General features: G+C 36.7%; 2 protein-coding genes across 3 annotated transcripts in view; one reads left to right on the top strand and one right to left on the bottom strand.

Annotated features, from left to right (window-relative positions):
• Positions 1-1652, top strand: part of LOC121879975 (probable ATP-dependent RNA helicase DHX35) — a 46443-nt gene extending 44791 nt beyond the window's left edge. For both annotated transcript variants that reach the window (XM_042386854.1, XM_042386855.1), the window contains exon 14: positions 1484-1652. In XM_042386854.1, the coding sequence (XP_042242788.1) occupies positions 1484-1610 (127 nt within the window). In that variant the 3' untranslated portion in view covers positions 1611-1652. The remainder of the gene's footprint in view (positions 1-1483) is intronic.
• LOC121879976 (programmed cell death protein 5-like) lies at positions 1625-14914 on the bottom strand. The gene is made up of 4 exons (XM_042386856.1): positions 14747-14914; positions 13853-13949; positions 6635-6798; positions 1625-4114 (listed from the first exon to the last, which is right to left on the bottom strand). Exons 1-4 carry the CDS (start codon positions 14810-14812, stop codon positions 4070-4072), a joined length of 372 nt encoding a protein of 123 aa, XP_042242790.1. The 5' UTR covers positions 14813-14914; the 3' UTR covers positions 1625-4069.
• Between the last annotated feature and the right edge of the window lie 11351 nt (positions 14915-26265).

The raw sequence follows: 26265 nt of genomic DNA, 5'->3' as shown, positions 1-26265 counted from the left end.
GTCAGAATCTGCGTAACTACCATATTCAAGCCTCAGGTCCGATATTCCTACTCACGTTTTAAATTTCGACTTTGCATAGCGGTAAAACGCCTTTGGGTTAGACTTGACCTCGCTTGCAACCAGCCTCTAGAACTCCTTTTCGGCCCTTCTACACTCTGACTTTGCTTGGTTCCTGGCTCTTGTATACATCTTCTTGTCCTGCTCATCGTTTTACCTGACCCACGTCTTGAATTTCTGGGTTTTCTTCTTAGCTTTGTCGACCGTCACATGGTTCATGTGTAGCAATCTCCTTGTATTCCTAGAGGCACTGGGTTTGGTCTTGGGTATGTATTTCTCGATCAAATGGTTCACTTTTCTAGCTATGAAATTTAGCGTAGTGTCTGCATTCTTATGCCTTAGTGAGTCAGGCCAGTAGATACCCCTCATCCAGTCGTAATTTCCCTTGCAATATTTCCACCTTGACCTGGTTTTGTCATGAACTGAGTAACAGTTAAACCTGAAGGACAGCATTACATGGTGGCTGGTGCCAACTGGGGCTAGATGTTCCAGTTTGGCCACCATATCCTCCTCGTTTGTTATGATGAGGTCAAGTGGCTTGGGTGTTTGCTCCCCTCTGTAATACGGCGGGTCTTTCACATGTTGGAACAGAAGATTATCTCTCAGAATTTCTACAAAAAGAGTAGTGGGGTCATTTACGTCATTTGGCGTGAACTCATTTGTCGCCATAGTTAAAGTCCCCCATGATAAGGAGGTGGCTAGGATTGAGCCTCACTGCATTGTCTAATAAGGCTCTTAAGTTCTTTTGGTTTGGTAAGCTGCAGTTTGGGGATCTGTAGATACACCCGATAATAAGTACGTCTCCTCCCTTTAATTTAATTTTACACCACTTGGATTCTTCAAAAACATCCTCTCCCTGCACCCTCACCTGGCTTGCTCTAAGGTCTTGCCTAGCATAGATAACACACCCCTCTTGCAAGTTATTTGAGAAAGGTTCGTAAATAAGTCATATCCGTCAATACTGAACTCACATTCCTCTGGGTCGATTCTCCTATTCTTGTACAACAGTTCTACAACTCCTACTATATCGGGTTGGTGCACCCTCAGTAGTGTTTCAAACTCGTCTCTCTTATCAAGGAATGTGTCAGTATTAGTGTTGTTTTCGGTGTTCAGATGAGGAGGGAACCATAAGCTTGAAAGCGATTCTTAACCTTTGAAAATCTTACCTAACCTGTAAAAAGGTTAGGAATCGCTTTCAAGCTTATGGGTCCCTCCTCATCTGAACACCGAAAACAACACTACCATCACAAACTAAGATGCCAAAAATATGAATAAGGTTTGTTTGGTGTACTTTTTAGTATTTTACCCAACATTTCAAAGCCGTGTCCTGCAATTCATGAAATTGTATCCCAAATGGCAAGTTTTGGTATATCTGAAGTGACAAATTTACCATTGAATTATTGATTATCATTGTGTGTACTTCCAGGGTATTGTTCCAGGAGGTACTGCACACGTCACAAATGTTCATGCGCGATCTGACAGTGATAGATCCTGCGTGGCTTCTTGAACTTGCACCACACTTCTATGAGAAAAGGACTATGCAAGACCATTAAAACATAAACACCACTGCAAATTAAAATTTTATTCTTAAGTAAGTGGCACTTCTTTTTCCTTAATATCATTTGAAGCAAAATATTATAATATAGCAATGATAAAATGTTTGTGTCAAAATTTTACAATATGGTGTGGAAGCAGCAGACCTAGTTCCCAAGTATTTAACCAGAGCTGAGAACATAGTACACCCTTTCCTGTCATGACTTATTGTCATGTAGGGCATTTTACCCTGGAGAGGCAAAGAGCACTTACAAATGTTATCTAACAGTTTATTGAAGATATAACTGTGAACTTTTCCGAGTGAAGATAAAATATATTATATTTGATAATATATTATCTCATGACTAACTCTTAACTTTTAGTTACAGTATAATAGTCCTTAGACAAAATATCAAATTCAGTAAGACCGTATAATATATATAAATGTGAATTCATAAAGCAAATAAGTTAATTGCAGATGCACACATACAGTGATTTTGTAAATAATATTAATATAAACATATAGGTGTCAGGAACTTAAGTGAAAAAAAAAAAAAACATTTGTTGTAAAGGGTTGACTAATAAACAAAGCTGTCTCGACCAAGAGACTTACAATATAAAGTGAGCAATAGCACACACTGGCTAACCTTGTGAATCTTCAGGTTGACTATCTTTTACAGGTCATAGGCTTTTAATACTATCATGTAAAAAAAAAAAAAAAATATATTACACAAAAATAAGGGGTGTTTTTACATCTATCCATTTTTTTACAATATAAAACACTAATCAGTTAAAGGAATTATGGACATTTCAAGACAAGCTACTCACAGAGCAGACTGAAAAAGTCAAAGGTTTTTTAAAGGCCACACATGGAGAGGTTTTGGGACAAAACCTCAATTTGACATGGATGGACACTAGTCTTGTAATTCCTAATGAATGTACAAGTGGCTGCCACTTATTAGGTAGAACAGACCGGCAAGACATACAGAAATAAATGCTATTTCATGTTAAATGGACACAATAATCCACATGATACAATTCACAAGTCCAAAGCCATTAACTGGTAAACCCTCACAATTCCAGAAAAACTGGGGGAAAGCCAGTCCAAACACACACATTTAATAATTGAGAATTTAAGCAATGTTAGTACACCCTCCCCAAGAACAAGTAACCAGCCAATATCTTACAGATACCCCAGTAATGATACAAATTAGAAATACTGCACAGTATATTGAAATTCAATATACAGTACAGTACCAAGTTTCCAGCAGCACTTGTAAGTTTCAAATTATGCACAGGAACACCTCAGTCATCTTTTGCTTGGCTATTTCAACAAGTGCTCTTCAAATCCTCAAGTTTCCCCAACTAGTCATGCTTTATAAAAAGTAAATCTCTTCAAATTTCAACTTCACATTTATCCTTAACCCCTCAGGTACAAGAGGGTCTCTGTGCTGGATAAAATCATCTGGCATCAGACAAACAAAAAATTAAAAGTGGCAACCTGGAGTAAAAGGATTAATAATATTGCAATAAGTGATCTGCTTCAGTTCATATTCCTGTTGAATCCCTTCTGCATTTACTCCACTCTTAGCTGTGCTTATTATTATCAGCTGTTCTGAGGTGCTGTGATGCATTTTGCTTGTGCAGTATAGTATCCCACACAATCATTTGGTGAAAGTCACCACAAATAAAGTTATAGGGATATACCCTAATGTGGCTGAGCAAAGACAATACAAGGATGGTGAGTTGACAGAAGCAGTTAATATGAGAGGTCACTGTGTGGATCATCTTAATTCATAACACACATTCAAGATTTTTTTTACTTTACCCGAATCATTAATAGTTGTACAATAGTCACAAGTCTTGGAAATACACTAAAAAAATCTGAAATTATTAAGGTTTACTGTATTTATAAAATAAAATTATGTCATTAAAGATGTTGGTGGTATGATTTACTCATAAAATTGACAGTTAGTATATTGCATTGCAGAAATTACTGGGGCACTATATACTACAGTATATTGTACAATCTTTCTGGAAGTGTTAAATTCAATTTGAAAGCATTTTAACAAAAATATTAAAGTAGACGTCAATCAGTGTCATTGGTTTTAACCCCAAAAAAAATTTCCAAATAAATTTGTAAAAATTTTAGTCCTAAATCAAACAATTTGGATAAATAAACAAACATTCCTGACAAACAAGAAATTTAGATGATGAAATGTTTTACAATTACATCCATAAATTTCAAAGTTCTTAATTCTCATACATAGTAAGTTGCCTAAGCTGTCTGACATTATGCAGTGTAAAACTGCTAACTTATACCTAATATTTGTAAAGATTTAAGTTTAAGGTTTATGCACCAACAAACATTACAAACCATAATTTCATACGACAAATAAAATAACACAAGAAAACTGCTGCTTGAAACTACACACAATAATAACAAAACCATTAACGTATTGTTCAGAAATTATCTTCTTTACCAGTCGCCATCGTCATCAAGAGCAGCTCGCCTTCGGTCAAACTGTAAAAGTTATGAAGGCAATTAGCTCAGCAAAATTTCAACCCTAAGTTTACTTAATTTCAAAAGCAGACTTTAAAAATCAATTCTATAGTTAACATTCCTATAAAAATACAAGTGGGTTAACCTTTCTGTTTTTCGGGTAAAGGAAACTTTAAATCTCTGTGGATGACAACTGTGACTTTTGATCCAAAATGCTGGCTAAGTGAATATCAAATACTACAGTGTATTTATAGAACATAAAATCATGATTACAAAGAAGAAAAATATGTACTGTATCTTAAATTATAGGCGAGATATGAAGACCAATTAATATTTAATTTTTCCCTGATACAGGGATCATATACAGTAAAGATTTATTCAATGGTAATTTAATTTCCCATATACAGTATTTTTTTGTTTTTGGCCGACAACTCCTGTTATCTTCCCTGGTATAGCAAAGGGTACAAGTACTGTACAGTCAACCCTCACTTTACGCGGTTCCACATTCCACGTTTACGCGGTGCCCTGCCAGAACCCAGGATGCTCACATTCCGCGGTGGGTGTACCCCTTTACACGGGTGAAGTATAATTTTTTTATTTAGCTCATAAAATTCATACAAATTATCCGGCCAGAATATAATTTACATTGCTGGAATTCTTACAATTTGATGATCATTTTGAATATAAACATCATAGATTTTGCATTAGACATACAAATTTTAGATATAATGTTTACTCTTGAGTAAATATGTTATCTTTTGTGCAAAATATATGATATTTATATTCAAAATATTCCTGGTCTTACAAGGAATCCAGCAATGTCAATTATATTATCCTAACTTTAGTCTGATTTATTATTTATTACTAAAAAGGTAAACAGTCTGGTATTCCCACACATTTATCTAGTAGGGACGTTGGTGGGGGGTGGGGGGGAGGGAGGGAGGGACCGGCGACCGACCATCTGTTACCGTGTGAAGAATATTTTTTTTTTTTATTAACTGAAGATTTTTATTTTAGCTCATAAAATTCATACAAATTACCCGGCCAGAATATAATTTACATTGCTGGAATTCTTACAATTTGATGATCATTTTGAATATAAACATCATATATTTTGCATTAGACATAAAATTTTTAGATATAATGTTCACTCTGAGTAAGTATGTTATCTTTTGTGCAAAATATATGACGTTTATATTCAAAATATTCCTGGTCTTACAAGGAATCCAGCAATGTCAATTATATTATCCTAACTTTAATCTGAGGTATTATTTAATACAAAATGTTAAAATTTATTTTTTTCGCCCACTCTTTCTCTTGAAGGGAGAATTGGGACTGACCGTGCGGTTGGAAGAGGGGGGGAAGGCAGGTGGGGTACTTTGATTGACAGATAGTGTGGTGAAGAATATTTTTTTTTTATTAACAGAAGATATTTGTTTTAGCTCATAAAATTCATACAAATTACCCGGCCAGAATATAATTTACATTGCTGGAATTCTTACAATTTGATGATCATTTTTAATATAAACATCATAGATTTTGCATTAGACATACAAATTTTAGATGTAATGTTTAATCTGAGTAAATATGTTATCTTTTGTGAAAAATATATGACATTTATATTCAAAATATTCCTGGTCTTACAAGGAATCCAGCAATGTCAATTATATTATCCTAACTTTAGTTTGAGGTATTATTTATTACTATACCTGGTTTTCCCCCCAAAATTTCTCAGAGGGAAGAGCCAGCAGTGTAGTGTGAGAAGAGGGGGAGGGAGTCTTGTCCATTATTTGAATGGACATTAACTTGGCGACTGTATATTTTCTTAAGTATTAATTGTGTGCATGTACCATCATAAAATTAAGATGTTATTTTTACTACAACATAGTTATGTGTCGTCAAAAAGTGGAGTTTGGAGATCGGCCTGGACTCCATTTCAATTAATCCCATATGTTATGTTATTCACTTTACGCGTTTCTCGCTTTCCGCGGTACCCTCCGGGTTACATTAACCGCGTAAAGTGAGGGTTAACTGTAATTAGAAAATATGAACTGCCATAGTTTGCTTAGAGTACAGGTACTTAAAATTGAGAAAGTGAATGGATTACTATACTACTGTACTTATATACAGTACTGTACAGTATATGATGTTTAGATCCGCTACTGACACTACATATACAGTAATAACTTGTATGAATATTATCATACACAAACAAGGCTGAAAAGAAGATTCTAAAACCCTGCAAGATCTATGTATTATGGACTGCAATGAAATTTAGTACATTATACAAATTAAAAAAAATATTTAGGCTGTGGTTATTGAGCAGAGAAATAACCTTATTATTGCCCTTCACATTCTATGAAAGGAGCATACTATACTACAGAGCTGGGTGAATATGAGATAAATGACCCATTTCACAGCAGCCTGACAATCAGATACAAAGGAGAATGTCAAAGTATGCACTGTTGAAATATATAGGCAGGGGGCAAATAAACATTATTAAAGTACTGTATATTACAGACACAACAAGTCTTAACTAACCTTAACTGAAGTAGTTTTTTGAGTTTGAGCATTAACTCTTTCCACCAGGCTAATGAGATCATTTTCTGACAGCCTGCCACCTATCTGCCCAGATGTTGCCATCTGAACAATAATGGACTCCATCTGTCTTCCTTTCTCTGGCTTTGCCACCATGATTGTGTTTACTGTTAAACAAAGAGTGGATTAATTTGTTTTTATGTCACTGTGCTACAGGATAATAATTGGATGGAACCACCTTTAAGACATGGATGGGATTTAAAATCGATACAATGGATGACCAGAATTCACATTCTGAGATGGTACTGCCATTGAGCAACCTAAAAACTGATTTTTGGCAGTTTTAACTTTGATGAAAGGTTTCACGAGCCACTTCTTTTGAGTAAATGTTCCAGGTTATACAATTTCGGATAAAATTATTTATACTGTACTACATGAGCTACAACATAACAAAATTTCTACTTTCGTAGCTAAAACTCTTCTTACCTTGCAAGACAAAAATGGCTGGATGAATGCATTTTGTCATTTCACTTTTATGATTTTTTTAGGTTTTAACATCTGAGCAGCCACCTTCAGTCCACCATGTTTATTTTCCCACTGCTACAATTTCTAAATTTATTGTTAATAAATTAAGAAAATTAACCTACCAGACTCGATTTAAAATACTGATACAGTAATCCCGTGTTTTTTGCAGGTTTCTTTATCTTTTCTTTTTTTTCTCTCTCTCAAAAATTATATATACAGTCTCTCCTCGACTTACGACAGGGTTCCGTCCCGACGACCAGGTCGTAGGTCGAATTGGTCATAAGTCGAAAATAATACAGAAATTCTAAAATGAAATACAGTACAGTAAAAGTAATCAATAATGAAAAATTATTAGTGTTACTGTGCACTTACCTTTAATGTAGTCAGCTGAATGCACACAGGGCCTCAATAATTTTTTAATTAAGCGTGGAGACTACATTAATTGATTGACGCAGAGGAGACAGGGCTGGGTGGATCATCAAGTTCGCTTTCTTCACAGGCTAACATACTTGGTTGTTGAAGGTATTGGATCATCTTTAGGGAGTGAAGAGGCAACAGTGGTGGGGCGTGAGGAGACAGCAGTGGGAGGACTTCATAAAAAATTTCCAATTTAGACTGCACAGTTTCCCTTTTCTTTTCGTTGTAAATCTCCTGTTGTAGCAAGCAAGTGCATCTTGGATCAGTGTCAACTTTTGCATCCCCTTATTAATAGTAGCAAATGCCTCTGCCATTTGTTTCACTTAAAACTTTTTGGGGGATGCAGGTTCTTCTTCTACATTTTGTCTCTTCTTCCTCTACAATTTTCTGTGCATCCAGTCAATAAGATCCTCGTTACTTAGCTCTTCTGCTACACTTTCCTTTGAAACTGTTCACATATCTTTTCAGGACCTTTTTCCATATTCCATTCATGCACTGACCTGTAACCTCATCCCATACAGCAGCTATGTTCTTTGTACATTGCAAAATGTTGTAGTCCTTCCAAAACTCTGAGCGTTTTCTCACCTTCAGTAGCAGCAATAGCGTGAGAGAAGGTCGTACGTAAATAATATGCTTTAAAAGCAGCAATAGCACCTTGATCCATGGGTTTGATGATAAGAGGTAGTGTTAGGTGGAATGTAGACTACCTTAACATCAGGTGCAGGTCGTCCAGGTGTGGTGGGTGTCCCGTAGCATTATCTAAAATTAATAAAATCTTGAATGCAATCCCTTGTTGCAGACAATTGGCTCATGGAATGAAACAACTTGGGAACCAATCCTCAAATGCTAGGGTCATCCATGCTTTCTTATTACTGCGATAAAACACTGGCAGTGTGCGCTTGCTGACATTTTTAAAAGCCCTTGGGTTCTCTGAATGATATAATCATGAAGGGTTTTACCTTGAAACCAGCTACATTCCCCCTCAACAGAAGTGCGATTCGATCCTTGAATCCCGGCATGGTTTTCGCCTCTTTGTGGATGTACTGTATGTCTGTTCTGGCATGCACTTCCAGAATAAGCCAGTTTTATCCACATTAGGCAAATAATTTCCCTTCACACTGACACGATCTACCTCCTCCCCCTTAAAAGCTTCAGCAGCACCCACATCAGCACTTGCTGCCTCTCCACTCACCTTTACACTGTGCAAATTGTAACGTTTCTTAAACCTTTGGAACCACCCATGACTTGCTGTGAAGTTTTGGTCGCACTTATTTCCTGCCTGCTCTTTCAGGCTTTCGAAAAGGTTTCTTGCCTAAGCCTGTGTAGTTAGAAGGCTTAAGGGTACACACTTTTGCAGCTGATCTTCCATCCACATCACAAGTAATTTCTCCATCTCATGAAGAGGACCTTGTCCTTTTTTCGTTATTATTGTTCCCTTTATAGATGCTGATGCTTTCACCACCTCACGAATTCATTCCTTGTCCTTCAAAATTTTTGATATCATCGAGTGAGAGAAGCCAAGGTCGCGTGAAATGGTTGCTACCGTTTTTCCATTTTCATATTGCATTATTATTTTAATTTTCATCTCAAAAGTAATCAACTGTCTCTTTCTTCTCAGCACCACAAGAACTCTCACTTTTACGCTTGCCAGCCATTTCAAAGGGAATTACAAACGAAAATTTTGTTGGTACACAGCGCAATCACTAACAGCAACAACGGCGGCCAAACAACAACTTAGTGGGCTACGGCGTGGATGCTGTACACCACGAGGCGGCCCAGCCCACGGTCATATGGGGTCACATTACGACCAAACGTTTCGCGACTCGAAAATATGTATGGTAATGTGAAAAATATTTTATACGATCATGGCGATTGTATGTCCGGGTTGTCGTAAGACGAGGAGAGACTGTATATAAAATAGCTTTTTAAAACAAAAATTTTAATTTTGCGCCATTTTCGATATTCCCTTGTGCGGTGCAGCAAACAGACGCCACCCTTTCCCACCTCAGACACCCACTGCTCCGAGAAGCCTCAGTCCACACATGCCTACTGTACTGTGAACGCTACTGTGATTACCTCTTCTGTTTCTACTCCCACGTGCATTCCACGTGGCTCCGGGATGTAAGCCAGCCTCATCAAAGGCAAATATTACTAGCAGAGACTCTAAAGTGAATAGTGAGGACCTTAATGGAAAAAACAGTTTTATTGGACAAGCTCAGAGGTGGTATGAGCTATAGCTCGAGATGTGGTGAAGACTGATAATTCATTTGTCAGAATACAAGTCTTCAAGTGGAGGAATGTGGGTGGAAGAGGACTGGCTGGCTGGCGTGAGGGCAGGCAGATGACGGGACAGCAGGGAGAGGCTGGCAATGCGGGTGTTGCTGACCTCAGCGAAATATAATTTTTATTTACTTGTAAATAAACATTTTTTGTATATAACTGTGTTTATGTTTTTTTCCAGTATTATACTGTACTACAATATGATTAGTTTCAAATAATGATATTAGTAAATGCCGGTACAATGCATCAGTGATCAGTGTGACCACTGGGCCGTGAGTGGAGAGCATGGCGTGGTTAAGTGCATGACCTACCTGAGCTGTTTGGTGGCCACAGGTACAGTGATTCCTAAAAGAGTATTTGTGGTTTTGGCTTTTCGCGGGGGTTTCAGGAAAGTAATACAGTGGTCCCTTGGTTAACGAACACAATTCATTCCAGAAGGTCGTTCGTTAACCAAAACCATTGTTTCAATGGGATTTGGGGTAATTGGTTCCAGCTCACCGAAAATTACATACAAAGTAAAAATAAATGCAGTAAAGTACACTTACTTTGAGGTGTGTATGTAGAAGGGTCCTGGTTGATGACGATGGAAATTAGAAGTGGGGGTGGAGGAGAAGGGAGAAGAGAAGGAAGTGGGGGTGGAAATCACCCAATGCTTCATGCCATCATTTCACCCACAAAATTTTAAGTTCAATAGGTGTAATTCAAGATTATTTTCTTTAAATCAACACTGCACTACACTATATACAGTATTGTCAATATGTTAAATAAATTTCAGAATGACCAATATTTGTACTGTAAAAACGTAAAAATAGTTTATGTTCAAGAGAGCCACAAGCAAGATGTTACCTCCACTACCAGAGATACAAACTACCGCCTTGGTGGGTGAGTCAAGTGGCTGATTGGCGCACCAAAAACTAGATTCCTGTACTCCAATTATGTTAAATAAGTGTTAAAATTTCTAAAATATTTAATATAAAACTTGGAAAATTATTGAATAGTACAACCTTCTTGATATTTATTCGAATGGGAATGAATTTAAGCCCTAGAACCGATGACTGTATTGGCGGACTAATATTCCAGCTGGTGAGCAAGCGAAAACATGTTGGCATGATTTGGTAAGAATTTCGTGAACCAAATTTTTGTTTGTTAACCGAATTGAAGATTCTTATGGAAGATGATTCGTTAACCGAAATTTCGATAACCGAGGCGTTCGTTAACCGAGGGATCACTGTACCCGCGAAAAACACGGGATTACTGTACAGTAATATCCCAGTTATCCGGCACCAATGAGAATTGAGAAGTGCCAGATATAGTTTTTCGTTAAATTGAACCTCACTCTTAGGATCCCTCAAATAATCCTACAGTGCAGTGCTACAGGCTGGCCTTGCAAATTCGTGTCTCAGAAGTCCGTTTTTCCACAAATTCGTTAATTTTCACGAGTTTCCAAATTACTGTACTTATACAGTATATGCTCATTTGAGAATTAACTGAAAAACTAACTTCTTTAACACTCATTCCACTCTATATAAACAATGTGGGCTATAAATTTAAAAAAGTTAAAACTACTGTAAATATAAGAAAAATGAAGAGCATGGGTGTGTGGAAACTGAACGTGTGTGGAGGTGGTGGGCTATAACTGCATGGCCAACTCGCCAGCCCAGCCACCTCGTATATCGTTACATGTAATGAAGTAAAGAAACTATAAAACTTATGATAAAATCATTACAATACAGTCTCTCCTCGACTTACGACGGCCATGGTAGTATAAAATATTTTACACATTACATATTTTCGAGTTCCGACGTTAGTGATCGCTCTGTGTATCGACAAAATTTTCTTTTGTAATTCCCTTTAAAATGGCTGGCAAGTGTAAAAGTGAGAGTTCTTGTGGTGCTGAGAAGAAAAAGAGACACCCATTCTAGAATTTCTATGTATTATTTTCGCCTTTTCGACTTATGACCTGGTCGTCAGAACGGAACCCCGTCGTAAGTCGAGGAGAAACTGTACTCTAATATGGCTTAGAAATAAATAAAATGCAATAAAAAACTATAAAATACTGTACATGGGTGGGAAGTGAACGAGTGTGGAGGCGGTGAACTATAACTGTGTGGCTGCACTCCCTCCTGATGTGACGTCATGTCATACACTCAGCGCAGAGTGGCAGCCACACGTTTGTGAGTCAGCTGGTTGACTGCTTGGCTGAAGTGGGTCGTGTCACCCAGAGGATGGTTTAAGTGTAGGAGCTATTTTTTGTACATGAAATATGTGCTATTGTATTTTATGATATGCTATGTATTAGGTTTATTGTTTATCATAGTAATAAATATGGCTGATTTGGGAGGAATTTTTATTATTTCATTTTTGTGCAGGTTCCCTGGACTCCTAATAACCGGGATTCTTTCTACTGTACTAGTTACTTCCTATTTTATTCTTCTAAAATGGAAAAAAAAAATCCTGTGAAAAAACTTATAGTCTAAACATGGCCTTGGTGGCCAAGCTGTGTTTGGCTGTCTTCCTCTACCCATTTCGTACATCAAAACTGGTACCTGTATCTTACAAAACCGATTCCTCCTGCATATTTTTTTTTTATGTTCTCAAAATAAGAAACCTTTTATCTTCTATGGAGAAATTTCATCAGTTTGTTAAGGCCAAACCACTCTTATCAAGTATTATCAAAAAGAATCCACATAATAAATAACAAGGGAGTAATAAATTCTTGAATGATTAGGTAGTACTAATGCAAATATTTTGTGCAGCTATTTGTTGGTATTCATCCTGTAAAATCCTTTAAGATCCTCTAACCACAGCAAAAATAAATAAAAAAATAAAAATAAAAAATCCATCGAGGTGGAAAACACTACTGCCACTTTAGTGATTCTACTAATTGTAAGCCTGCACAGGGTATGTACACTGTATACCTGCATTGTCTATATACATGCAGAACCAATTGTAAACTTGTATGATAACTTTATTGAATAAAACTGAAGAAAGTTCAGTTATCACTCTTTTGGTGATAATTTATGCTTAGAAACATGGAGACGTGCTGCACTGACTATTAAGATATAATCTGATCACACCTGTATATCAATACATCTCATCAGTGAAGAATTTCAAAGGAGGTTTTATTTAAATTACAGCCCAGTAAGTTGTGTTGTGAACAAGTTTCTCTGTTACTGCCGCTACTGTCTTTTAATCCCATTGCAGGACTTCATTCAGCAGTCAGCCCAGGTATGTTGCATTGCTACTGAAATTGTGACAGAAGCAGATATTGCACCACAATTAGATGATGATATAAGTTGATAATAATGTTTGCAGTAAAAGGAGAGATGGGGTACAACATTTGGGCACTGATACACTTGCATACATGTATGAACAATCAGTACTGAGCATAAAATTCCTTTCTTTAGTCACAAGTCATTCATGGTGAAATTAACAATCTGAGTGAAAAAAAAGCAAGATTACAGCATACAAGAAATAAATACTAATAGGTTGCAATTTCCCAGGAATATTTTATGAGAAATACTGGATTACAGGGGTTTAAAAAATTACACACAACAGACCATCTTCAGAATGATTTCAGTTGCCAGTCAGTCACAACAAATTGGGTTAACGTGTTCAAGTGGATAAACTTACTACTGGTCCCAATAATATTTAGGTTCTGTTCTTTACCTACTCAGGATATATTTGTCACCAGTGCAGTACACAATAGGAGCCTTCAACCACTCTATTTATTGATAGTTGATATGGCAATAAATTTGATTTGATAATTTTTTGTACAGTATTTGAATCAATGGGTTGCAAAGTTTCCAGGATATTCAAAATTAGGTCGCACTCGAAAAAAGTTTTGAAAACCACCGGTAAAGAAGATATTACAAAAAAAAATTTCCATAACTGTGATCAGTTCCAGTAACAGGTGTTTTTTGCACGTAATCCTTAAAACTATTAGTTAGAGGTGTTATTGTTGTAGTTTTACCTAATCGATCACTGAAATTTACTTACATCTTGCTCTGGCTTGTTGGTCAAGGACCTGATTGAGAAGACCATTGATTGCCTGCTGCTGTTGCTGCTGCATCTCCTCCTGCTGCTGGTGCTGCCCCTACAATGTGCAAGGACTTGCTATATTACCAAAAATTAAGAGTTGAACCTGATATCCCATTTTATGGCCCAAATCAGAACTAGACAGCTATCATAATGCCTTCCATCACAGATAAACTAAACTAGCTCACGTGGTTGTCTGTCATTTGGGAAAGGTGAAGGAAACGGTTATCACAAGAAGGAACGTGCAGAATATGACCAAAATTTTCGGAGTTATTTACACGATACTGTACTAAATAAGAAAGGTATTATTTTCGTTTCGGTCAAGCAGCGAATTTAGGTTAGATTGACACTTTGTTTTTTCGATGGTTTTTTATGTGTTTTGAACTATTCTGACCTTTGGAAAATAGGTGCATGACCGAAACGATAATTTTACCATAAAAAATGGGAATGACAATGCATAGAACATGACCTCTAACCTAACAGAACTATTTTGTTTTATCCCTATTTCTGCAAGTAGAAACATTTAGTAATTATTTACCAAGAAAATCTACCAAATACAGCGGTAAGAGCTTTTTGTAGTGATGTAACAGTATACTAAAGTATTCTCAACCTTGACCTAATGACCAAAAATTCTTTTTTTTTCATGGACTAAATACTAGGCTAAAAACTCTTATCCTGGTCCTCTTAAAGCAATGATTAACATAGAAAAACAGTACTCTCATTATAAACAGTGGTTGATTGCCACAAAATAATCAAACAAAAATGTGTGGGCCGAGTTGTCCTGGTGCAGCCGAGGACTGGACGGTGACTAATCCCAAGTTACGTCCACCTGGCCTCAACCCTCCAGCTTCTTACCTGCATACTCTGCAGCTCTTGCATCCTTTTATTGCGGATGGCCTCTAACTCCTTGTCGCCACTCATTGTGCTGGGTTTGTTGTGTTATAAACTTTGACTGAACTGAGAGACAGCAGCCCTTCAGCACAAGATGGTCGCTTATGGTCCGTTTACTGCAGTTCCCACTCTCCCATATGGATGACCAGCACAATAACGAATGTTAGAAAGTACCGCGAACACAACTATGAAATCATTTGTTTGGACCAACCAACCTTATCTTAAAGTAAATGACACTAGTCTTATAGTTTAAGTCCACATTATGTTCATTTTGAGGCTTCTACTTAAAGAAAATTAATGATGGCTTAGTGACCGTACATATGATATACTTTTAACACTGGCCATCTTGCACCTGGTAAATATTATCAATAAATGCCAGCATTACATGGAAATTAAGTTGAATTGAATTGAAACAGTTTATTTAGCCAGAAAAACACAGATACAGAGTGGATAATAATAACAATATTAACATGGCTGAGCCAGTTGAGAACCTGAGCTCTCTTTTAGGCACGTATGTTATATTTTATATACCGGGTTGATTGGGACCTTATGGAAAGAGGGAACACTACAATGTTTTATTTAATCTGCAGTTTTAATTCCATAACTGTAGGACATATATTATCACCCCTTAAGTTTTTAATTACGAATAAATTACTAGTATATCTTAAGCCAAAATAAACATTCCATCGCCTCTACGGTTCGGCTCATTAAATTACTTGTATTCTGCAACATTATCATGGCGAAGAACACAGCTTCGTAAACTGTTACTGATGATGACTGATTCAAGATGTTCTGGAAGGTTCTCGATTTGCGGTATATCTTTTCAGGAATTAGAGTCACGGAGTCTTTTAGACAAATATAACTGTTTCCAGAACCACAAATTATATCCCACATATTCACATTAAAAGAATCCGTACGAAAAGAACTGTAGTCTTCGTTTATTATAATCAACATTCTGGTCGATTACTGCTCCCTACCGGATGAAGAATTGACATTATTAAAACCTTACCCATATACAAAATAGCCATGCCTTTTTTTTTACCGTGTGTTATGAACAACCAAAACAGTCCTAACTTCACTCATAACCATCAATGCGTCCACCATATGATTATTCTTAATAAACGTTTATCCTCTTCGCCACTGATCGGCTCGCTAGCCGCCCGGGCGATCGGTCACGTCTCTGTCACGCACTGTTGGCAAATACTGGGCATGCACCGCCTCCTGAATGTACCTGAACCCGCTCCAGTGTTGGTCAAGTCTTGTCTTGAAAGAGCTCACACTCGGTGCCGTCACAACACTCTCTGGTTGACTGTTCCAAGAGTTTACAACCCTCACTCCAAAAAAGTTTGCCCTCACGGTTTTCTGGACTTGCGGCTTCTTCAATCTTGAGCTGTGACCCCTTGTGGGGCGAGCGTCCGCCAGCTCCAAGTAAGGACACTCAACTGAGTAGTGCCCCGTGAGATGCTTATACACCTCAACTAGGTCCCCCCTTGCCCGTCTGTAGTATAAGCTAGGCAAGTTCAGGCGCTCCAATCTCTCAGGGTAGTTGAGGTGCCGAAGTGCAGGCACCAGTTTGGTGGCCCTCCTTTGAACATTTTCAACCAACTGACGGTACTTCTTACAAGTTTAAATCTACAATGATGCACTTTAACTTATTTTCTTTATATAATAGAGATTGTTTGGTTAATTTCAGTATTAGGAGAGTAGGTAACTGAAAAAAAGCCCGTTTAGTGGGGCTGCGATGGTGAGAGGCAATGGCCCTATAGGCCTATACTAATTCTCTACTGTAAGTTTAAAGTATTTTATCTCATTTCATCAATCATATTTATTTTCAAGTGCAACTACAACCAATGTTTCTTGTATTCATATATTCTTAGGAACGTTTAGGAAGTTATCCATAGCATTCTTAAGTACGGTATTTATATTTTAGGTCAGTATTTATATTTTGTTTTGTAATTTTTCTTACCATACAGTGTTTACTGATGTCTTTATTTTCATTATGATGAGGGTTTTATAATATAGAATTAACCTGTGCAATGATTGCATCAATTCTTGCACAAATTGACCCCAACAACAGGTTTTCTCTGCAAATTATCCCCTTGACCAAGGTTTTGCTCAACAAATTAGCCTGTAGAGCAGATTTATTAAAATAACTTAACCAAAAGACCAGGGTTTTCTCAACAAAAAAGCCTGTAGAGCGAAGCCTTCTCTAAATGCCAACCTCAAGGACAGTGTGAGTGTGTGCGTCAGAGTGCCAGATACAGGGGCATAGACCGGCAACCCTTCATGGAAATAATATAATTGTACGATTATAAGATAGCTTACGAATAAGAAAAACGAATGGGGTTTGTGATGAACAATTTAGACATCACAAAAATAAAAATATATAGAAATTCGAGTTTGCTTTATTTTATTAGCCATTGTTTATTTGTTATTCATTAAGCTTCTGCCTACTCCCCCACCCTCCCGCATCTTCCACCGAGAACAATAACTGACACAAGCAACCGCCCATGGCGAATATCTACAGGTCGAAGTTGAAGAATTCTGTTAGAAAAGGATGACTATCTTGTGACTTCAGACTTTGAGAGGTTTTTGCTGTCATTGATTTTAACTTAATCTTATTTATAGCCTTTTTTATAGACACATCTTTCTTTTTTTATGTCTTTGCTAATCTCTTTTTAATGTTTTCTGTCCTATTTATCTTATAAATCAGATATTTGTACTTATAATTATAGAATAAGGTATAATGGTACTCAGTGGTTTCGTCCCTCGTAACGATCTTCAAGAGTGAAGTGCTTCCCGATCTGGAGTAGTCACCCCTGTCTGGTCCCCGAGTTATATACAATACTAGGGACCGTCAGGTGGTTGACAATGTTCAAAGGAAGGCCACCAAACTGGTGTCTGCGCTTCGGCACCTCAACTACCCTGAGAGATTGGAGCGCCTGAACTTGCCTAGCTTATACTACAGACGGGCAAGGGGAAACCAAACTGAGGTGTATAAACATCTCAAGGGGCATTACTCAATCGAGTGTCCTTACTTGGAGCTGGCGGACGCTCGCCCCTCAAGGGGTCACAGCTCAAGATTGAAGAAGCCGCAAGTCCAGAAAAATGTGAGGGCAAACTATTTCGGAGTGAGAATTGTGAAGTCTTGGAACAATCTGCCAGAAAGTGTTGTGACGGCACCAAGTGAAAGCTCTTTCAAGACCAGACTTGACCAACACTGGAGCAGGTTTAGGTACATTCAGGAGCCGGTGCATGCCCAGTTCTTGCCAACAGTGCGTAACAGAGACGTGACCGATCGTCCAAGCGGCTGACGAGTCGATCAGTGGTGAAGAGGATAGAAGTAAAAATTAAAAAGTCATGTTTTCTTTCCTTCAAAATAACTTTTAAATTATTAAATCACATGTAGAGGTAGGAGTAAATTTAGCATAATTAATAGATATTTCAATTAAAAATATATAGAAATAAAATCATTTGTTACGGAGTTCGTCCTCAATATTGATCATTGTATTACATGATATTAAGTTAGAATGAGGATCACATGAAGATCAGCCTCCACCTCATTGCACCTGGCGATTTAAACACCTTAATGCTACCTGGGTGGTTAGTTTAGCATCAGGGTGGTCAATCTTCAGCTGAAATAAGTTGAGGCTAATCTTAATATGCTTCTAAATTATATGAAGAATATGAAATAACATTTTACATTCAGCAGCCATTCGTTTTGATAAATTCCTCTGAGTATTATAAAGAAACAGGTGGAGTGGACTAGGCCGTGTTGGGGTGCGCGTTGAGCTGCGCGTCACCTTAGTTTCTGCACAATGTCAACAGAGAAGGTTGTGTTCTGAGACAAGTGATTGATTTTGTGGCTAATGTGAAAGCTTGAGTGGATTATGTAGAAGCAATGTATTAAACATAGGTTCTAACTGATAAACTAATAATTATATGACATTTTATCGGCATTTCTCACATCAAGTTTCATGATAATCCGTCAAATGGGAAAAGCGGTGTTCACTACTACATACTCTCCTACCTGAACAAGTAAGTCCATTAGTGTATAATTTCACCATACTAGAGTTATTGCAATTACCTGTGTGATATTAAAGCCAAATATGATTTCTTTCACAGCGTAATGGTATTTTAGAAAAACTGAAGAGTACAGGTCAGCCTTCCTACACGCTGCTGTCCGCCAGTCACAAAATATTAATGTATATTACAGTTGGGATTCATGTAATACCTGTAATAATTGTATTGTACGTCAAAAGAATGTATGTGCGTGTATAAAGGGCAGTTATTATTTTAATGTGTCAAGATTAATAACATTTTGTATTATTTGCTGCTTTGTCTGGGATTGGGTAAAAGAAGATATTATCTATACATACTTGCATGATATATTATATGGGGAATTCAGCAAGTGTAAGAATCGGTATCATTATGTGAGTGACTGACCTCACTTTAAAAATCTGTCATTAAGGTTAGTTTCTTCTATTTGACTGAAAAACTGTTATCTGATGATAGAGCTCCATTGAATCAACGACAGAGGGAGGCCGAGATGGCTTCTCCGAGAGAAAAACGCAACCCATTACAATTTGCCAAACATTTTGGTGTAAAGAGAAGGTCTGCTTGTTTATCCCCGTTTTGGCAGACTCGCAGCAGAAGATGTATTTTTCTAAATGGATGAACATAATGTATACATTTCCTTGTTATCATGTATGAAGTTAATTGGCAAAATTGTAGGTACAATATTAAACGAAAATTTGAAAAAATATATCAAGTTGTAAGAGTGATTAACATCGTCTGGCATTAACATGAATAAAATACCTAAGTGCAACACTACCCTCTAAGGGTTAAGGTAAAGTAAGTCACCCATGGGATTTTAACTTATGGTAGGTAGTGACTATATGAAGTTGATGATTAAACATCCTTATGCTAACCTAACCTAACTCTCCCCATTAAGTGTTAGGGGGCTTAATCATCAGGGGAAAAGCAAGTGGGGGTTCTTAATCTTCATGAGATCTTTTTTTTTTTTTATTGTATTGTACTTGTAGTTCATGGAACTGGTGTTAGGACAGAAATAACATACTGTACAGTACAGTATTCCATTTCTCTACTAGTCTACCTCAAAATTAATTTGTCGTTGAAGCTTGTGGCAGGTAGGCCTCTGTTTACTAATGCTTGTTGCAATGAGTTAAAACAAACCATCACAGCTGTGTTTAAAATTAACAGGAATGGGCCACTGAACATTGCCAGACTTTGGTTCTTTCCTACTGAAATCATACTTACTGTAGTTTATTGATGGTTTGTTATGATTTGATAGACATACAGAGACAGTGGCCTATTAGCTGAAAATTACAATATTTATTTTGCAGTTCCAGCACTGGAAACAACAGGAATATTCAAGTAAGATGTATTGTACCAGTATATGTTACAGTAATTACTGTATGCTTTACACTGTAATGAAGTGGGATGATTCTTTTTGTTAAAATTATGACAGAGGACTGATTCATTTTTGTTTAGGTTGTAATGATGTGGAATGATACCATTAACATGTGTTATAGGACTTGAGGTAGGAGGCTTTAGTTACATTTCTATCATGTGTTGATTAATTAACCACATTTATGATATTCTCAGCACCTGAATTACTGTACTGTATATGCTTTTGTGTGATAGGATTTTGGGGAAAAGGGAGAGGGAGAAATAATAGTACAGTACTATACAGGTAAGGCCAGTGATTATGGATATCTGGATCTGATTACTGTATAATACTGTACAGGGCTATTTAATATAAGAAAATAAGGAGTCTGCAATAGGCCAGTTGGCTTGTGCATGGCAGCTCATGTCGAGAGTTACTACCACTCTCTATCATCCATGAATCTAGCCTCCTTTTAAACCTTTCCAGCATTCCAGCACTTACTACAAAGTTGCTAAGCTTGTTCCACTCGTCCACCACCCTATTTGTGAACCAGTTTCTTCCTATCTCCCTCCTAAACCTAAATTTATCCAACTTAAATCCGTTGCTACGAGTCCTATCCTGCTCGGATATTATAAGAAGTTTATATATATCTCCTTTATTGATTCCTTTCACCCACTTAAATACTTCTATCATATCTCCCCGCACTCTTCGTCTTTCTCGGGAATGCAAGTTTAGTTTCTTTAACCTATCTTGATATGGAAGGTTTCTAAGTCCCGGAATCATTTTCGTCATTCTTCGCTGCATTGACTCAAGTGAATTGATATCTATTCTATAATAAGGGCACCAGAATTGAACCGCATAATCGAGGTGAGGCCTGACTAGCACAAGATATAGTTGCAATAAGACCCCTGTGTTAGCACCAGATTGGATCATGTTGTAGTCTGATGATCATTGAGGCATTTCACATAAATTTCAGTCTCACTTTGCCATTCCATATACAGTACTGTATCTCAATTCTGTACAGTACTGTATGGTAAAGGTACATTGTATTTAGGGAATGGATATTGAACCAGGTCCAGTTTTCAATTTATTTCTGCCATTGTGCTGGGTATGATTAGCCTGTGTACAAAATAGAGTACAGGAAATAACCTTCACGTGTACAGGACCAATTTCTTCATTATCATATAGCTAGTGTATATACATGCATAGTGTGGTGCAGTGTGTGACATACTGTAGAGTATTGTACAGTACATTCTAAATTTAACCCTCTGAAATAGAAAGATTGGTTTGTGCTTTTATTTTGTACCTGGGAATTGACATATCTGGCTTTCTCAGCCCCCTAAAAATCATAAATTTAAACCTGGAGTTATATCAGCTGCTGTTTTTTCTTACCGGTACTCAGGTGTGTATGACTGTATGCCCTCATTATATATTGCACCGCTTGTCATGCTAACACAAATTTCTGCAATGATTCCACCCAGTAAGGATACACAAAGGCATAGTGTTACCAGACCAGTGAATACAGTAGCCATACATACTGTACAAGTAGGGGTGTAATTTAGGATTTTGTCTTAGTTTGATTAGTCTTTCTTTAGTATCTTTTTTTTTTATTGTAAAAAAGTAGCCGTCACTTTTTTTCTGAAAGCATTTCCCCGTAGTACTATACAGCAAAATGTAATCTATGCCTTCCATAATTAATGTGTGTGGAAAATGGCTGTACAACAGTGGTGGTAAGAAGGGTTCTTCACTAAGCAAGGAGACAAAGTGAGCTATAACTCACATGCATATGGAGGGAAATGTTTGTTACTGAACTTTAACAAAATCTGGTTGGTTACATACCCGGTTTCATCTTATTTACCTAGTGGCCACCCACTAGAGGTGGGAAGGAGGCCTACGTAGGATCCCTCCATTATTCTTGATAGTTTTGCCTGGCTGTTTTGAAGCTCAGTGCTGTTCGTGATTCCATAGCTTGGGCTGGTAGACCGTTCCATAAGTTATCTAAATCCATTGTTCCTTATGCAAGGTTTAGCTCTCAGCTGATGCCCTTACAGTTGGAGAGCTATACTTGTACTTCATGACTCCTCTCAGGTAAACTGGGGGCTCATTTGGCACTGTACCAGTTTAATATGTCTGTATTTCCCATTACAGATTTGTCGCCTTGCTCTTTTCAGACCAATTGAAACCATCGCAGTAGTAGTAAATATTAGAGTATACAGTAGGTGGTCTTCACTGCCAGTAAGTTTTTTGGCATAGCTTGTGATCAGTGTACACTCAACATCTGGCACAACTGAATATGAGAATATATTATACATTAATTACACTTGAATAACATGAGATTTTTTGATACACAAGACAGTGTTTGTCTTACATTTCATGTGTGCAACATGCTCAGAGATCATACATTCAGTCTATTTCAGTCTATTGGGGGTTTTCTTAGTGTACTGGTACAAAGTTTCTGTGGTTTACACAACACAGTACAGCATTTGGTTTTATTAGGCATGACTGACCTAGAGACACTTGATATACAGTGCAGCACAATACTTTATGTACAAATGTCTTACCTGTGGGTGTTGTTCTCATCTATTGACGCTCTTGGTCATCTTTGGTCATTGGAGCACCCATGACACTGCCCCAGCTGGCAGAGCAGGTGAGACAGGCAAAATTATCTTCAGCGTGGCACCACCTCCCCATCTAATGGAAGGTATTTTTTAATGTGATCGACTTCACCTGTGACCATCCTTAAGTTGCCTGCAGGTCGAAGCTGGATCACCTTCATGGAATATGAGTTCAGTCCTGGCATCTCATTGTACTATAGTAACAACTGGCTTCTACAGTACAGTACGGTACAGTACAGTACAGTGCGGTACAGTGCGGTACAGTACAGTACTTTACTTTACTTCATCTTCCACAAGGACACACAAGATCAAGTTTGACCCTGAGTTGCCTTTTCATAAAAAATTACACTTGTGATTGTGCAGTTGTAATTTGTGGAATATACACTGAACAGTGGCATCCAGTCGATAATTTAAGACCAGTTGTAAAAAAAAAGATTCTGGCAATAAGGTTCATTATTGTCAGATGCGGTCATTCATTTCTAAGAGTTCCATTTTAATTCTCATAACAGCTACAATGCTAAGTATTGAATAAGAATACAGTATGCACAAACATTTTTGAATTATGATAGATTTATTAACACTGGCCAAAATGAAGAAGCTGCCCATAATTATTGTTGTAAGTGATCTTAAGGGGTACAGTACAGTGCCTGCTGTCTAATTTCTGTGATCCAGATATTTTGCCTCTGCTTATCCTAATAATTAAGAGCTTACTGTATATAGTCTTAAGATTAGTTCGAAATAAATTAAATAACTCTTTTTTTACAATTAACTTTTCTTAATCAGGTTTTCGAAAATAATTTTTTTACATGGCCTTGAAATTATTATACATTTATGATAATTACAGTATTATTATTATTACAAATATGCTACATTACTGGTCACGGTAAAATATCCTGACAGGTTTTTTGAGCTATTTTGCCGGTCCATTGTTTATGTAATAGAATTAATGATATACAGTAATAGTATAAGAGGAGGTTAGGTGGGTTTGGTTGGTTGGGGTAACTTAATTAGTAATACGTGATTGATAATACAATAAATATTTTTATATCATTTCTTCTATTAGCTACATATACAGTGGACTGGCAAAATAGCCCAGAACAGGTTATTTTGCCATGACTGGTAATTTAACCACTGCCTAATTCCTACCGTATGTCTGGCTGCCCTATTTTTTCCATCATCCAGAATTGATATTAATCAGAACTTCTCATGACACTCCTTGTCAAAGGTCGTTACGTAAATTGATATAAATGTTTTTCATAAACCCTCACATAAAGCTGTTGTGTAATACAGGATCTCATTAAATTAATCTATAATTATCCAGTACAGTGAGTTCTGCTATAACGCGTGCTTTGATAACGCGAATTTGCTCTAACGCGATTTTTGAATTAGGAACGATATTTGTATAACGTGAACGCTTGTTTGCTATAACGCGATTTTTGCTTACTCTTTCTCCAATTTTGTGGTACAGTGGGGTATGCTATAATGAATCTAATTGGTTCTAGAACATTGTTCGTTATAGCATTCGTTCGTTATAGGATTAATCCGTTCCAGGCCCCCAAATACAACCACTTAACACTGAAAAATATAATATAAAATTGTAAAAATTGTAAAAAAGTGCATAAATATGCATCTAAACCCCTGAAATAAAGAATATTATTAATATTTGTAATAAAAAAACAATAAATTAGAAAAAAAAAAATTCAATAATGTTCGTTGTAGGAGTTTCGTTCGTTATAGCATTCTCAATTTTATAGGTAAAACCGTTCGTTAGTAGGATCCGTTCGTTATAGCATACCCCACTGTATTAACTGTGAATATAGTAAAGAAGGATATCAACAAGAAGCGTTCTGGTGATAGAATTCCCGGTGATGTTCGTAAAAGAAAGGATATAACACTTGAAGAGAAGCTCGATTTTATCAACCTCAAAATCACCCTTTTCCCCCATCAAGTAAAGTGTTACATTTACTGTATGATTTCATTATTAGATATGAATGTAACATTTATTTAGACTGTGCTATCCTTTGTGTTAGGCTAACTACTAAATTTTTTCGATTTCGAGTAATCTGCACCTAACCCTATTTTCTCCATAAGCCCTGTTATTTCTATTACGCGATTTTCTATAACACGATATTTTACAAGAACACAACTATCGCGTTATAGCAGAACTACCTGTACAGGAAACTACATGAGTTAGCTAATTACAGGCATTTTGATTCAAATAGGAAATATAATGTGTGTGTTTTCAGACTGATCAAGTGGTATTTTGCCCAATTCTATGCCAAAAATGGTAAGCCAATGCCTTTAACAGATTCTAGTCAGGCTCAGTAGTTTATTTATTCTGCTGTATTATGGGGAGAATATTGCTGAAACTTAGTTTATAGACTGAAAATGGGAATGAAATTTTAATTATATATATATATATATATATATATATATATATATATATATATATATATATATATATATATATATATATATATATATATATATATATATATATATATATGTATATATATATATATATATATATATATATATATATATATATATATATATATATATATATATGTATATATATATATATATATATATATATATATATATATATATATATATATATATATATATATATATATATATATATATATATATATATATATATATATATAAATAATTTTTTTTTTTTTGATGGGGAGTGAACTTTGTCATGGCGAGGCCATTTGTCATTCTGCAGTGTTTGAGTTTTGATTGTCTTCTAGCGATATGTCATCCAAATCCTTCCTCCATAGATTATGTTTTAAACTCATATACAGTATATGCTCCGCGTGCGAAACTTTGGTGTTGAAAAAAAAAGTCCAATGGACGCCGTATGAGTCACTTTCTGCCTTTACAGCTGTGACGCCTTTCTCTGCTTGTGCGCCAACACATGCTTACACTCCCGTCCCTCGGTGTGGAATTTCCCCTGGTTAATGTAAACAAGTTCGGCAACACAAATACCAGACTGAGACACCCATGAGTATTCTTTGACGAATGAGAGATCGGAAAGCGAGGCTGAGTCTACGATGTTAAGACTTAGGGATGGCGGTGATGTGAAGGAAAGGTGGTCAACAACTGAGACACACAGTAGATATGTTTGCGTACACCTCACTCCCTAGTGATGGATGGTGCTGATATAACAATTAGGGAGTGAAAGAAATTGTCATTCGTTCCTGGGGGCTCTTGACTATGTTTCTGCTCTTAACGCTAGATTCTTTCTCTCTCTCTCTCTGGAGTTTTACCATGAGATGAGTCATTGCATTGGGGCATGGTAATCTCATTATAATTGTTATGCCTGTTGATTCAACCTTGTGTTGCTACAAAAGTAATCCAGTTGGATACGTTCTTGTATCTTTCATTTGGCGGAAATTTGGTCATACTGTATGAACCTTTGATGAGCGATGTAATATTGATGTTACTTT

Source organism: Homarus americanus, unplaced genomic scaffold (genome assembly GCF_018991925.1).
Source record: "Homarus americanus isolate GMGI-L3 unplaced genomic scaffold, GMGI_Hamer_2.0 scaffold29478, whole genome shotgun sequence".
Classification (NCBI taxonomy): Eukaryota; Metazoa; Arthropoda; class Malacostraca; order Decapoda; family Nephropidae; genus Homarus; species Homarus americanus.
The sequence above is the reverse complement of the archived record's forward strand: the minus strand, read 5'-3'. Positions and strand labels throughout refer to the sequence as shown.

Bases quoted from the DNA above. Each gene is read 5' to 3' on its own strand.
- LOC121879976 (XM_042386856.1), bottom strand. From the start codon at position 14,812: ATGAGTGGCGACAAGGAGTTAGAGGCCATCCGCAATAAAAGGATGCAA. The intron at 6,799-13,852 runs GTAAGTAAATTT...TTTGTTTAACAG, and splicing joins CCAACAAGCCAGAGCAAGAT to TAAACACAATCATGGTGGCA. The intron at 4,115-6,634 runs GTTAGTTAAGAC...TAACTTTTACAG, and splicing joins AAAAAACTACTTCAGTTAAG to TTTGACCGAAGGCGAGCTGC.